The sequence below is a fragment of the Zea mays genome, chromosome 6 (assembly GCF_902167145.1).
Source record: "Zea mays cultivar B73 chromosome 6, Zm-B73-REFERENCE-NAM-5.0, whole genome shotgun sequence".
Lineage (NCBI taxonomy): Eukaryota > Viridiplantae > Streptophyta > Magnoliopsida > Poales > Poaceae > Zea > Zea mays.
This window is the reverse complement of record NC_050101.1, coordinates 99,389,501-99,404,927: the sequence shown is the minus strand read 5'-3', so window position 1 is coordinate 99,404,927 and position 15,427 is coordinate 99,389,501. Positions and strand designations below refer to the sequence as shown.

The following is a 15,427-nucleotide window of genomic DNA, read 5'->3' as shown; positions in this document are numbered from 1 at the left end:
AGTAGAATAGAGCGAAGCCGCTCTGTTCTCTGCTTGGTTGAAGAGCCATATGAGTATAGAGGATAGGAGAGCGCTCGCATCCAGTGGTTTTTGTGGAGCGAAAACATTTCAACTATTTATGGTAAATAAGACTTCAAGAGCCATTTCGCTCCTCTTTTGTTTGAAACTTAGGGCCTGTTTGTTTACCCCCCAGATTATATAATCTGGATTAAATAATCCTAAGAGGCGAACAAACAGTCTAGCTTATTTGCCCAGATTATATAATCTAACCCCTTGGATTATGATAATCCATAAGCAAGTGAGGAGGTGCTTATTTCAGATTATTTTTTTCCCACTTCTCCACTACCCTTTCAAGTTTCCTAGAAATTACCCACCATTGCCATTATAATCTACCGAATCGTTTTTACGCCTATCGGATCCGAGAAGCCCGCCGCCCAACAGAAACACGTCAGATAATCTGGGTAAACAAACAGGACTACTCAGATTATATAATCCAAATTATATAATCCAGATTATATAATCCTCCAAAAATAATCCAGATTATATAATTCATTGGGGTAAACAAACAGGCCCTTAACATCCAAAAAATAGAAATAAAGCCACCATCCACCATATTCTTCTCCACTCCTCAACCAAACACACCCTTAGTAAGCTTAATGATCACACATGCATTTCATGATAGGTAAATGAATCATGGATGCATGGTGTTTCTAACCTGAGGCTGAGAATAACACCAGTCCAAAAATCTCATACTCAAACTGGCTAAGAATAATACATGAGGCGAATACAGATTAATATCCTCTTCGAGTCTCAGGAAACACAGAAAAGAAGAAAATTCTAGCATCGCATGTAATCATGTTTGACAGCATCACAACTCAGTCTAAGCACATAAATAGCTACCAAATATACCAGGCCCTATTACCCGATGCAAAAGGCATACAAGTAGTTTTAGAAGCTGACATCGATGTCGTCTGCTGAAATTGCTTCGTACAGCTCAAATCGTTATCAGCGACCGACGGCATCGGGTCACTAATCAACATCAACTTCCTCATCATCGCCCTTGTACTGAAGGAAAAACAGAAGGCGTAGTGTCAGGACTTCGTTTCTAGAACTGCATACAAAAGCTAATTTTCAAAACATATTCAAATGTCTTCCAAAAATGATAAAGGAGCTGTTAGAATACTAAACAGAAAGTGGCACTAACAAAATATTAGAGCAATGGAGAAAAATCAAAATACATTTAAGTCAGGCAAAGCACAACATAATATTCCATGGTACAGTAAAATGTTTTAAAAGATAAATTGTAGGTTAGAGCATCTCCAACAAGAGCCCTAAACAGGATTCTATTTTAAAATATAGGGCCCTAACACCAGAAGCATGCTCCAACAGGGGGGCCCTATTTTACAAAAAATCATCAAACAGCTATAGGGCTCGGTCTCTCATGTCATAAATATAGTAGGCTAGCCCATATATTGGAGCCCTATCCTCATTTTATACACTATTTCTAACCTTTTATTTCCTAAATAACATGATTTATTTCCTAATAATATGATATAGGACTCAATTGTTGGAGCTGCAAACATTTTTATGGCCCTAAACACTTTAAATCAGGTCCTATTTTAATTTTAAGGACTGAAATATAGGACTTCTTGTTGGAGATGCTCTTAGGAAGAGATATGTAGATGACTCAAAATACCACAAGAATCCATCAGACCCTAGAAGAACACCGCAAACTTCTTGCAAATGATCCAGGTGAAAAGTATTGTTTCAACTTGTACATGACTAAGACTTGCTTCCTGGCATAATCATTGTAAATAATAAGATGCATATGCAATGAGTTGCTTGACCAAAAAGGACATGCTAAAATTAGGCTGTTATGTTCTACAATCTTGGAAAGAACCATTGCTAGACTGAGGTCTAAAGTGAGATTTGTCAAAACAGGGGATGCCAATACTGCTTTCTTCCATGTGCAGGCCATGTTCAGGAAAAAGATGAACTTCATTCATAAACTGGTGGTTGATGAACATCTTATTCTTATCACTTCCCAAGAGGCTAAGCAGCAGGCTATGTTTCAGTTTTACAACGATCTGATTGGTAAAGAGGTTGAACAAAATTTTAGTCTAAACCTTGCTGATTTTCACTAAGGAAACTTTGAGCTCTCTGATTTTGATAATCCCATAACCTTGGAGGAAATCAAATCTGTTGTTTTAAGTCTTCCTAATGATAGAGCCCCAGGACCTGACGGATTCACAGGATGTTTTTATAAATGTTGTTAGAATATAATCAAGTGGACCCTCCTGGCTGTGCCACTGTGGTATTAGTTTTACAGCAAGGTTCCCCTGGAAGGCTTGGTTTGCTGAATTCAGCCTATATTACTCTCATTCCCAAACATGTTGAGGCTATACATCCTGGGACTTCAGACCAATCAGATTGGTTCACAGTTTTGCTAAACTTATCACTAAAATCCTTGCCAACAGATTAGCTCCTGAACTGGATAAAATGGTCATCACAGATCAAAGTGCCTTCATCCAGGACAGATGTATTTATGATAACTTTATTATGGTTAACCAAACCAACAAGATGCTGCATAAAAAGAGAATCCCTGCTCTTTTCTTGAAGCTGGACATTAAAAAGGCGTTTGACTCTGTGTGTTGGGCCTTTCTTCTAGAAATTCTTCAGCACTTGGGTTTTGGGCAGGTTTGGTGCAACCTGATTTTGAACCTGCTCATGACATCCTCTACTCAAATTCTTGTGGATGGAGTGCCTGGCCAGCCTATAAGTCACAAAATAAGGTTGAGGCAAGGTGATCCATTATCCCCTCTTTTGTCCATCCTAGTCATGGATGTTCTTAACAGCCTTTTTACCAAAGCGGATGAGTGTGGGCTATTGCATCCCCTTGCCGGTAGAAATATCAGCCAAAGGGTCTCAATGTTCATAGATGATGTTGCTGTTTTTGTTAAGCCAGTTTCTGAAGACTTAGAGGTGGTCAGAGAAATCTTGAGGGGCTTTGGTGTTGCCTCTGGTCTCCAAACTAACTTGCAAAAAAGTTTTTCCTACCCAATTTGGTGTGACAATGAAAGGGTTGAATTGGCTGTCCAGACCTTGGGATGTGCCTCAAAAAACTTTTCTACAACTTATCCTGGCCTCTCTCTGAGAAGCAAAAAAACTTAGTGCTGGAGACCTTGCTCCTTGGATTGAGAAAATTGCTGCCAAGCTTCCAGGATGGAAAGCTGAGCTTCTAAACTTAGCTGGGAGAATCACGCTAATTAAATCTGTCCTCTCTGCCATCCCGGTTTACCTGTTTATTGCTCTCAATGCTCCTAAATGGGTTATAAAAGTCATTGATAAAATTAGAAGGAATTTTTTTGTGGAAAGGAATAAAGGAGGCTAGAGGAGGCAATTGTCTTATATCTTGGGATAAAGTCACTAGGCCTTTTGATTTGGGTGGCCATGGAATTCCTAATATCCTCACTATAACTGGGCTCTGCAAATGTGATGGCTTTGGCTTTAGAAAACTGCTCCTTCCAAATCATGGAGTGGCTTAGATCTTAAAATCCCGTCCCAAGCCAGAGCTTTATTTCAGGTTGCAGTGTCTACCACTATTGGTAATGGTACTTCAACCTTCTTTTCGAAAGATAAGTGGATTCATGGGTGTTCCATTGAGGATATAGCTCCTCTCATTACTGCTGCAGTTCCAAAGAAGAATGGAGAAGTGAGGACTGTACAGCAGGCCCTTACCTCTTATTATTGGGTTCAGGATATCCAGGGAAATCTCTTCCTGACTGCTATTGAGCAATACCTGCAGCTATGGGAGGTTCTTGAAACTTTTCAGCTTCAAAACTCAAATGGTAAACTTGTGTGGCGATTTAGCAGTAATGGTTTATTCAGCTCCAAATCTGCCTACAGAGATTTCTACATTCGAGCTGAATCTTTTGAGCCTTGGAAAAGAATCTGGAAGAGCTGGGCAGCCCCTAAGTGTAAGGTCTTTGTATGGATTGCTATAAACAATAAATGTTGGACAGCCGACAGATTAAAAAATAGGGGTCTTGGTTATCCTGAAAATTGTGTTCTTGTGATCAAGAAGATGAAACTGTGCAGCATATTCTATCAAATTGCGTTTTCACAAAACAGTTTTGGCATAATATATATACTCCAATTGGTCTCTCTATTGTGACTCCTAAGAGAAGAGATTCATGTTTTGCTGAATGGTGGAGGAAGGCTTCAGCTAAGATTCCTAAAAGCAAAAGAAAGGGCTTTAATTAATAGTGTGGTCATCCTTGGGGCTTGGAGCCTTTGGAAGCATAAAAATAGGTGTATCTTTGATGGAGCCCGGCCTTGCCTTTCTACCTTAGAGGATGGATTCAAAGATGAGACGTGGCTTTGGTTTTTTTGCAGGAGCCAAGAACATGCGCTCTCTTTTTGATCCTGGTTAGAGGAAGGAAGGTTTTTATCCTCTTTGTATGTTATGGTGGTGGAGTGTTGTGTGCGTCTGGTATGTGTATGTGTGCGTGTGTGTCTGGTGTGTGTTTGACGTGTGCGTCTGGTGTGTGTTTTTGTATGTTGTGTCCTGTCCGTTCCAGGCCTCAGGCCTTTTCCCCTCTTCAATGTAATGATACGCAGCCCTCCTGCGTATTTGAGAAAAAAATGTTCTACAATCTACATAATAGATAATAAAAAAGGAAATGAATGGCTTCATAACCCAGTTGCTGGATACTGCTTGCTAAGTGCTAACATGGGGCTGCATATAGGTAAATAAAGTTATTATTGTGGAACGATTGAAATGCCGATCACCGTAACCATGGTTTTAAAGTCGTCCGACTAATCGCGACTAGTCGCGATTAGTCGGCCTTATCGCCTGGTAGAGCACGATTAGCATGGACGACTCGATTAGGGCGACTAGGTTACGACTAATCGTCCTAGTCGGCGACTAATCGCGATTAGTCGGCCGACTAGGTGCCATGTCCGACTAGCTTGTGCCAAGTTTGGGCCCGTAAAAAAAAGTGTCCTCCTCTGTTATATCATTATATGGGCTGGCGGCCCACTGTCTCCACTCTCCAGTCCACAGTAGAAACAAGCTCTATTGTCTGCCACTGCCGCCGCACAGTAGAAAGTTAGAAACCCTAAAACAGTAAAACCCTAAGCCGCCGCCTCTGCCCCCTCTCACTCTGCTCCATTGCTGCCCTGCGGCCCTGCCCTCTGCTCCGGTGGTCCTCAGCTCCGGTGGCCCTGCCCTCTGTTGCGCTCGCCTCTGCTCACTGCTCTGCTCCGGCAACCGTCTGCACCAATCTGTTCTGAACTCTGTTCAGAGTTCAGTGTTCAGTGCTCACTTCAGTGCACACTTCACTAGTCTGTTCTGAACTTAACCGAAATGAGCACCTCTACAGATGGTAATCTATGTGTTCTTTTGGTTCTTCAATTGTTCATTTGGTGCTGCACCTCTTGAGTTGTTATTCACACTACAGATGAGACTAGGAGGCGGCGTAATAATGTTCAAGTTATCTATTAGTGGAAACATCCTTGATTTTGATTGCTTGTACTGTTGTCCTGCTAGACAGCTATAGTGTACTGCTGTCGTGCTACAGCTATATTATATTATATTATATTATATTATATTATATTATATTATATATATATATATATATATATATATATATATATATATTATATAGGGTCCTGTTATAGGTGGACGACTATAGGACGACTAGGAGTCGACTAGGCTCGACTAATCGAGTAAATCGACGACTAATCGCAATTAGTCACCTTATCGGTGGTCAGGCGACTAGAGTCGACTAGCCGACTTTAAAACCTTGACCGTAACCATTACTCGTGCCACCTATATGGGTACATAAAGATTTAGTTCTATATACATGTTATTTTGTACAAAACAGACATCTGTTCCTCCACAGTTATTCAATCCTTCAGTAAGATAGCATAACCTAGAGGCTCGCCCAGGCAACAAAACACCTCTAAAGGGTGAGTGGTCCAACATATCAATGTGTGGCTCTCCAGTTTGTCTCATCTTTTGTGCTGCCATTCCTTCTGGTTGGACCTCCACTATCTGTGCCCCTCTCTCGTGCCACACTCCTCAGGACCACCCCATGATCGTGCCACTGCCGGCCCGCAGCCGAATATCACTGATGTGCCACCTAAGCACACCAGCCGCTGCACCAGAGTTGTGCTGCGGCAGCCAGCTCCAGCGGTGGGGAGTGGAGGGAAATGCCAGAACAAGAAGCAACAGCACAGAATCAAGGTTGGGAAGGTGCATGAGGAGATAGTTCGGGAGGTGCATACTGGCCAACAGCTCACCTTCAAGGAGTTTGAGCTCTGCATTGGTTGATCATCAGTTGTGCACGAGCTAATGAGGCTGTTGACAAGTTCCACGTCCTCGTACACCCCCACGTTCCAGCCCAAGAAGACTTATGCCTTGTTCGCTTATTCTCATTCCATGTGGATTGGAGTGGATTGAGATGCTGACTCAATCCCACCGCATGGATTAATATCAAAACGAACAAGCCCTTAGGAGGGTGGCTACATGGCATCAAGCACTTGGCTGCCACTGTCACATATGGGTGGCGCAGCACCGAGTACGGGGCAAAGGAGAAGGAAGTTTAGTGCCTCGATTCCGCCACCTGGACAGCCTTGATGGCATTGGCTCGTGCAATGCTGGAAGGGTCCAGGTGGGCATACGGGAAGGCTTGCAAGGAACTCCCTCTGTTCATGACACAGGAATAGGCTGCCCAACATGGGCTGTGTGGTGCATAAACTCCAGCCTGGTTGGACCATATCTCGCATGGCTGGAGAGGACCTTGTGAACCATGTGTGGGAGTTGACAGATGGAGGAAGAAAGTGTGTCTCTCAAAGAATGATTCACCAAAGAGAGCAAGTGACGTGGTCGGCCTCCACATATATTCTGTGTGAAGGGATAAGGGGCAAATGCATAATCGTCCCCGGCCTCCACATATATTCTGTGTGAAGAGATAAGAGGCAAATGCATAATCGTCCCCTAACATGTGTTGGGAAATAAATGGAGAAGGGAAACAGAGAAATGGGAAAGGAACACCTGAAATAAAGATTGGGCGTGTCCGGTGTCAAATTTGGAAGTCGCAAGAATTGGGTGCTATGTCTTAGTGAGTAATGCGTACTGAGATCAATATTCTGAAATATCTCCTAAATTCTAAGATACCGACAAAACTACAGAAATTTCCATGGAATTTACAGAACTACAATAGCTGTAGGATAACAAAGGGCATTAAAGAGAACATCTAATAACATAATGAGGCAACAGAACATGACATATTGAGTAAATAATATAAACAATTTCGCCAAATGAGTTCACGCAAGAAAGACGTCTCACCCTATCCGCAAAAATATTGCTTGAAGAAACAATGTTTCCTTCATCATCGTAGTCACCCACTCTTAACTTCTTCACTGTAAATGATTCTAGTCGATCAGTTCCCTTGCTATCTTGGACATGTTCTAGAGCATCTTCAGGTCTATAGTTCTCTGGTGTTGGAATCATATCATCACCATTCTCTCTCTGTCTCTTCCCTGAAAAATAACAGTTTGAGTATAAAAAAATATGGTAAAATGTGTGAGAACAAGAGATATGTCAAGCATCAACCAGTAAGAGGGAAAAGTGGAGAATAGCTGAATAGGTAATAACTATCTTGACAGACTGGATTGATATGGATAAACAATAATATTCCACGATCAAATTTTTTGTCTACAAAGATTTCATGTAGGTTTACCAGTTTTTGCTTCTTCACTTCTTGGGAGGGAAATAGGTCTCTTTCTCGATGCTGAAACATGGTTTTGTCTTTGGTCGCTTGGGCTCATTTCATTACCATTATATGGATCGTCATTGGCAGTAATACCGATGGAACCCTGCTCCTTGGTATAAGGCTTCAAAATATCTGAAGCAAGCAAATCTGCTAGCCTCTCAAAGCGAGCCTGAGACCTGCACACGTCCAAAATGGTGAATAATATGTGGTAATCATGTAAGGACTAAAACTAGGAGCGAAATTATGTTTTATTTCAGACCATATACAAGTTCAGGTACATTTAATATATGGGGGAAAGAAACCTGCCTCTTTAAATCCTCCTGTGCTTTTATATAACGCCCATGTGCTTTGATTAGCTTTTTGGTTTTGGAGGTCATCCTAAATTTAGAAGGAGGCATTAGGGGGAAACAAATACTCTATCTTCTCTGATGCTGAAGAACCCACCAACTGATATGAAAAGAAATATTTGTAGAAATATAAGACCTTTGGAAATCATCTTTCTCTTTGTTCAATTGCAATTCAAGATCTTCTACTCTGCTACAAAGTTTGCGCTCTTCATCAGTCTTCTTCTCCAATATCGCCTGCGATATAGTGAAACAGTGAAAAACTGTAATATCTATATATACAGCCAAGGTTAATTATGATAATTTGATCATCAGGACTGTTGCTTAGTCCAAATCCACAGAAATTCTACTTGGTCTTAATGTGTCAATTTAAATGTCTTTTAACATAGATGAGAAATTCCACAACAATAAAGTTTCATCACAATCATTACAGTTAATGAAGAAAAATATATAAAAGAAGGGAATTCAAACCATAGTATCTAAACAAAATATATCACAACCATAATCAACTAGCGAATAAAATGAACTGATGGAATCCATGCATTATCATTTCAATTCCTCCGAATATATTAACCACTCAAGGTGTTGAGTAATCAATATGTAAGACATGTACTGAAAATTCATAACTAACCTCCAGCTTTGATTTATCTTCACGCAATGCTTCCATGTCCAGATGCATTTGTTTCAACTGCAAAGCACATGTAAATATATAAAAAAGGCCTAGGAATATGGGGGTAGATTCACTTGTATGTTATCATGACAATGAGATGGATCACATAGTTGAAACTTACTTGTTCTTCACGGCCATTTTTCTCATCACTGCTTAAGTACCTTTCATCTTTTCCTTTGTCTTCGTTATCTGAACTTCTAAAACTTACGGATGAATCGGTTTTTCCACCATCAGGACTTTTGCTATGTTTTCTCTCACTGAACAATCCATAAAACATAAAAATAAAGATAGGCAATTACAGTTGCAAAAAAATAGCATGTATACAGATCCCATGTCTAACATAAGATCAAAACTCGCCTTGGTTAAACCAAAATATTAAAGACCCTACACCCCACCCAAAGTTATAAATGGATAATAATTAGACTCCATGGTAGATTGTGGTTGAACAATCGAGTGAATCGACCAAAGGGTCTCAAACCACAAAGTTAAAATTGCAGCTCACAGATAAAAATGAAAGGGAACAAATTAGCAGGGACTAAGTCATAATGTCAAACGAAGTCACAGATAAAAATGAAAGGGAACAAATTAGCAGGGACTAGGTCATAATGTCAAACGAAGATAAATTAGCCACATAGCCTGATGGAATAAACATATTTAAACTATATACAGAGTTAACTGAGTGCACAACAAACTAAACAGCAGCATCTTCTGAAATGAATCCCTTATAATTGTTCCTACATACCTCTTCCTAATAGGTGATCTTGAATGACTAGATCCTACAAATCAAATTTCAGGGAGTAGTTAGAAGATAGAATGGACAATGGCAAATAACTTTTATTGGCGCAAGTGTGCACAGAAAAGTGATTACCCCTATCTTCAGAACTTGCTCTCTGTCTCTTATCACGAAATGAACGACGCCTGATATCTCTTTCAGGGGAAAACCTCCCATAGGGTGAGTGTCTTCTCTCAGGCCTAACTCTAAAGTCATTATCTCTGTAATCCCTTCTCCCTATAAATCAGGAAGGTGGAAGGTTTACACAAAAATATTATGCCATCAAAGAACAAAAGTTAGATTGAGCTGCACAGATACAAGGCAACACAGAAACCCATTAAGCTTACCATAACCTTGAGCCAAATGGTTATTCAATTAGCTACAAGAATTAGAGGGTCCACAATAACACCAATACACCATAGACCATAAACACAGACGAGCCAATACAACTAATGAAAGAGTATATGCCAATACATGATTACACGTCATGATTCACCACTTAGAATAGATCCAGTACTTGTAATACCAATCATCTGAAGAAAATTTGGATGGAATCACCAAAATTAATTAGCTATCATTTCCAATCATCATGGCATAATCTGCCAAAACTCCAATAGCAGCAAATAAATTTAATTTCACTTGGTCAGATGTTATCCATATGACTGCCAAAAAAATTGTTCAAAGATGATACTTGAAGGGCAGGTAACAATAAAGCCACGGATATAGCTTTATGCATTATATTCAAATGACGTGTTTCAATTAGTTGCAAAAGCTTCTAACAGCATTATTAAGGCTCACTGACCATAGCATGAATCTCATCAAGATACAATGTATGATATCTTCCATATTATGTTCTTCTGAGGCGGGTTAAGCATTCAATTGAACATAAATGACCAATTGTCAACTGAAAAGAAGGCCAGGATAGAAATAGGATGTGTCATCCTCTGGAAGCAGTCAATCTCAAATTCTCAGTCTCAATAAATCTGCCCATGAGACACAATTGTAAAATCAAAATAATAAGCAGCAATGCCAAGATTATCTGCAATGAAATCAGGCTTGTTGATGTTTTTTTTTGTGTTCTGCAACAGCAAGCACTCAGTTTAAGTACCACCACACAGGAATCGTGGTGTATATGCACCAGAAGACAAAAAAATGAGATAACACGAACTGAGAAAAGATTCAGGTGTCAAACCATCATATTGCTATGCAATTGAAGTGTAGATTCTTCTCAACCACGAGTACAAACTATAAAGCCTCCCAGAACTGTCAGCTATTAACATCTGCATCCCCCATTTGTACATCCTCCAAGGATGCACTTGCAAGTTGTTATCATTATATAATTCTTGCAGTTGCAACTATCTTCCCTGTCTGCTAGCTCTTCTCCTGAGAACATATGATTCGGATCACATTGCCGGTTTGCTGCACCACTTTGGAGCCTCTACTCATCAACCAATCATCCCAATAACAAGATGGACAAGCAGGCAGAAGATGCATCTCTTTGAAGAAGAGCGCGCTGGTTTCTCTTGCTCGGATGAAACGTCCAAATAACTTAATCCGACAGATTGGCATGGAATCGACAACAATTTGGGTACGGCAAAACCCAGAAGCATACGGTAAGGCGATGCAAAACCTAAAACGACAAACTACGCGCAGATCGAGAATGGGAGCGAGAGGGAGAGACGGATGGAGGTGCGCGTGGTGCATACCAGGCCGAGGGCGAGGCTGGAAGGAGGCGCGAGGGGGCGGCCTCCGGAGCTCAGCCTCGCCGTGGGCGAACCCGCAGTTGGGGCGGGGGCAGCCGCCCCTGCCTCTCCATAAAGCGCACAGCTTCGTCTTGTACGCCGGGCCGCGGAAGGGAGGAGGGCCCGAGGCATCTGGGCTCCCACCTCTGTCCCTCTCCTTCATCCCCTCCCGCATGGCTCCGGAGCGCGGCGGACAGCAGCACCGCTTGCTACAGTCCAGACGGCGGCCGAGAGGATGAACCGAAGACAACGAATGACACAGGGAAAATGGGAGGGCAACAGGGAAGGCCGGAAGGGCCTATAGGCGGCCCATCCGTCCATGGAAGTCCCATTCTACCCATTAGGGTTCGTGATTCAAAATATTGTTCTAAAAATTAAAAAATTATATCATTTAAAATGTTTAAACAACTACGTATTTTAAAAAAGTAGATTACATTATTAAGAAAAAAATGTTGAGAATAATGTAGAAACAAAAATAAGACACTTGTACGTGTAGTATGTTTAGGTTACTTCATTATGTGTCATATATTTTTTATAAAAACGTAAAATATGTTTGTTGGAGCTGTGTTTTTTTTAATTGAATCCTACATTTCAAGATACGACACTAATTTAAGTCACTGTTAAAGATGCTCTCAGAAGCAAGGTAATGGGAAGGGACCGAAGGATCTTTTGGTGATAAGAAAATTGGAGATGAATGAGTAGGAAAGAATTTTATTCCCCCGTTTGGATGAGAGCAGAGGATTAAAGGAATTAAAATCATTATATTATTTAATTTTGAATAACAAAAAGATTTTAGCTTCTCAAATCGTTCGATCCCTCAAATCACAAACAAGCCTCCAATCCCTATAATTCCTTTATCTACAAAACAACCCTAGATAGACGTGGATGTGTAAAATATAATACCAAAAGTAACTATAGACGGTTTCAGCAGAGTGCATATACAAACGTGGAAAATATGATGGCCTTTCTGGTACCCTAAATCCACAAAATTGCCTCTTCTTCTCGTCTCTACTTGTGCATCCACATGCGCTCTTGTTCACACGCTCGCATTCCTTGAGAAAGCCTTAGGCCTTGTTCGTTTGTGTCGGATTGGTGGGTCGAAACAATTCCTACCCGGATTGCTTCTCTAATTTATATAAACTTTGATTAGCTGGAACGATTCCGGGTGCAATCCGATAGAAACGAACAAGCCCTTAGTTTGATTTGCTTCTTGTAACTAAAAAACAGCTTCCGGTCGCTAAAAACAATCCAAATTATCTCTCTGTCCCCATTCGAAGTGGTTTTAAAAATATTTTTTATCTTTTATTTGGTTAGAAGATTGGTGGATATATTTGATAATGTTCGTCTATTTCGATTTATGCAAAAAATTATTTGTATGGCGCGTATTTGTATCCAACAAGTAATTGGTATTTTTTTAAAAAAATAAACTTGACGGCTCAACTTTTGAGAGATCATCGACAACGATTACAACAACATTTAGAAGGAACGGTGCTAGTAAAAGCTCCTCTCTTAAACTATGTGCAACGGTATACTCTATATTTCTCTCTCTATATCCTACTCATGTGATATTTGAGTGTTCTCTCTCCTCCTATATCTATATTAGCATAATTGTACTTTGTTACGGTTGTTATATACTCACTTGGTCTTATAATATAAGGTGTAACCACTTTTTGTTCTTGTCTCATAAGCTCTCTCTATGTATATGTACATCGATGCAATGGTATATAGAGAATTAAATATATATATTTTGTATTTGAACTAGAGCTGATATGCCTTATATACTAGGACGAGGATATTGGGATATTTATTTAAATATAATTATTATCTCTACTAACTATTAAGGGCACAGTGTAGACTGCCCCCGCCCGCGGATCAGGCGCACGCACGCCCCGCTCGCCCCCCACTGCGATTCCCTCCCGCCCGCGGCGAATCCCCCGCCATCTGATCCGCCAACCGACCTCCCTCCCCGATGCGCATCGCCGCCAGCAGCAGCATGCACGTGAATCTCTCGCCACCACCACCCGCTGCGTCCGCTCTCAACAACCTCCGCCTCCATCGCCCAAGAACTCCTCCTCCCGCCTCGTGGGCCGTCGCAACCCCTCCTGCCTGTAGATCCACTCCGCCGCGAACCTCCCCATGCCTCCACCGCTCCTTCCGTACCTCCTCGGGACACACGGCCAAGCACCAAGCGATCAACTCGCTCGCTGTGGCAATCGCGTTGTGCCTCCTCGCCGCGGACCTCATGGGGCTCGGCGGCGGGGGCAGGGTCATCTTCGTCGCCGTGCTCCTGGTGCTCCTCGCGTCCCCCGCTGTCGTGCTCCTGGATCCAGTTCCATCCTATCACGCAACTCTTCGGCAAGATCAGGGGAGGTTTGGTGCCTACGACTGTAGCAGGGAATGGTGTGATGAGGACTGGAAATCCCTCGGTATACTCTGACCACTTGTGGGCTAGCGCGTTCCTCGTCGACTCTTTCATGTCGTTCTTGCGGTGCGGCTCGGCTCTAGAGCTGCTCAAGGTGTGCACGAACGTCCTGGAGGAGATGGAGAAGTCCTACGCGTCGCGAATGCAAGACTGGAGCCGCGGGTCGTTGTGCTGGACGAAGAAGCTGTAGCCAAACCACCGCGTCGACGAGCTCGTCTGGTAGGAGGTGACGCTGCTCAAGGCGACGCTGCTAGAGACGAGGGCGAAGCTGCTGCTCCGCGGCGGGTTGTTCGACACGGGCGAGGAGCTGTGCAGGACCTGCATCAGCATCCGGACTATCATGTTCGGCCACGGCCACGCCCAGACGCTAGCTGCTCAGGAGGTACAGGAGCAAGATATGAGATGAGATGATGGTGTCCAAGACCCTTTGCAAGCTTCTTCCGCCCTGTTGTTTCAGAAGTTTTCACGCCCCCATTTTTGTTCCTGAATCTATTATGCCACCGACTACAGTTTTGTTAGCAATCATCAGTATAATAACCAAGGTTCATGATGCCATGTGTAACTTATTTTAGAGCAGGTGCCATATGTAAGTGGAGGTGTTATGTACATTGCAGTCCATCTGCTATTTGGTAGAACTACCATTGAGCTTCCTAGGCTGAACTTTCAGAATTGAAGATGTTCTTCCTTTTGATAACTTGAGTTTCATATTTGGTGAGCAAAGAGTTGCATCATGCCTTAGAGTTGTTGTAGGGTGTTACGTTTTCTCCAAAAAAAAGCATGCATCTATGGTCAAATTTGATGCCAAACAACAAGAGCATGTTACATGTAGTCTTTCTGAAATGTTTTCTATCACCGTCCATCATCAGGTGGGCGGTACAACTATGATATGAACAGTCGTTTTGTTTATTGCATGATACACAAACTCCCGTTGATGTTTACAAGCTCAGCTTTTGATGCAAGGTTGGTCGGGGGAAATGGCGACGTCTGAATTTGATCTCACGACGTTTCGCCCAACGAAACGATTCTTTCGCCGAAAGCAACACGAAGCAGAAAGAAAAAACAACTGCGTGTTTTTGACTGAAACTCTGAAAGGAAGCAGTAGTAGAGGGAGGCTAGCAGCACCAGGCACCGACCTTTTGTTCCTCTAAAGGATCTTTTCGTGCTCGCTGAATCCTATTCTGTTCTATTAGCTTCGTTCGTCTCCATGGACAGCACGACGACAAGTCTGCTTTTCACGCATTCTAACGAGGACGACAATGGGGTGTTGATCTGGCGATCTGCCACCTACTATTGATCAATATTAAGTTTATAATTTTTAGGGATTTCTTGGTTCCATAATGATTGGTTTGATTTGATCAGCCATATGCCTATTTATTGGTTTTGTCATTCATTCAATAGCGTGTACTTTTGCCATTCATTCAATAATAAAAGTACAATGACCATAGATAACTCAAAATTAGTGTTTTTCATATCAATGTATTTTATCATATTGGTTCCGTTGCAACGTACGGGCATGTACCTAGTTTATTTATAAGCACTAAGGTACGTGTGGTTTGGTGTCTGCCCCAAATTTCTGAAACAGTGGTATGGTTTTGAGTGCTCGCTCTGCAGTATTTTTTGCATGGTGCACATTAGGTTCTTAATAGAGTAGTATAGATTCTATACGGCGGTTCACTCTAAATCAACACTCTATACA

General features: G+C 41.9%; 1 protein-coding gene and 1 pseudogene across 7 annotated transcripts; one reads left to right on the top strand and one right to left on the bottom strand.

Annotated features, from left to right (window-relative positions):
* Nucleotides 1-590: 590 nt before the first annotated feature.
* On the bottom strand, nt 591-11,639 carry LOC100273103 (uncharacterized). Of its 7 annotated transcripts, none has more exons than XM_035959428.1 (11): nt 10,370-11,571; nt 9,915-10,100; nt 9,664-9,804; nt 9,538-9,571; nt 8,917-9,052; nt 8,757-8,813; nt 8,265-8,362; nt 8,088-8,159; nt 7,749-7,957; nt 7,355-7,548; nt 591-1,065 (listed from the first exon to the last, which is right to left on the bottom strand). In XM_035959428.1, exons 6-11 carry the CDS (start codon nt 8,802-8,804, stop codon nt 1,030-1,032), a joined length of 657 nt encoding a protein of 218 aa, XP_035815321.1. In that variant the 5' UTR covers nt 8,805-8,813; nt 8,917-9,052; nt 9,538-9,571; nt 9,664-9,804; nt 9,915-10,100; nt 10,370-11,571; the 3' UTR covers nt 591-1,029. The 7 variants fall into 7 exon arrangements, with proteins under 7 accessions (XP_035815321.1, XP_035815323.1, XP_008647523.1 ...); XM_035959430.1 differs by having other exon boundaries at nt 9,915-10,646; nt 10,760-11,392; NM_001147552.2 differs by having other exon boundaries at nt 729-1,065; nt 11,274-11,565.
* A 1,639-nt stretch (nt 11,640-13,278) lies between these two features.
* LOC109940478 (uncharacterized) lies at nt 13,279-14,137 on the top strand (annotated as a pseudogene).
* The last annotated feature ends 1,290 nt before the right edge of the window (nt 14,138-15,427 follow it).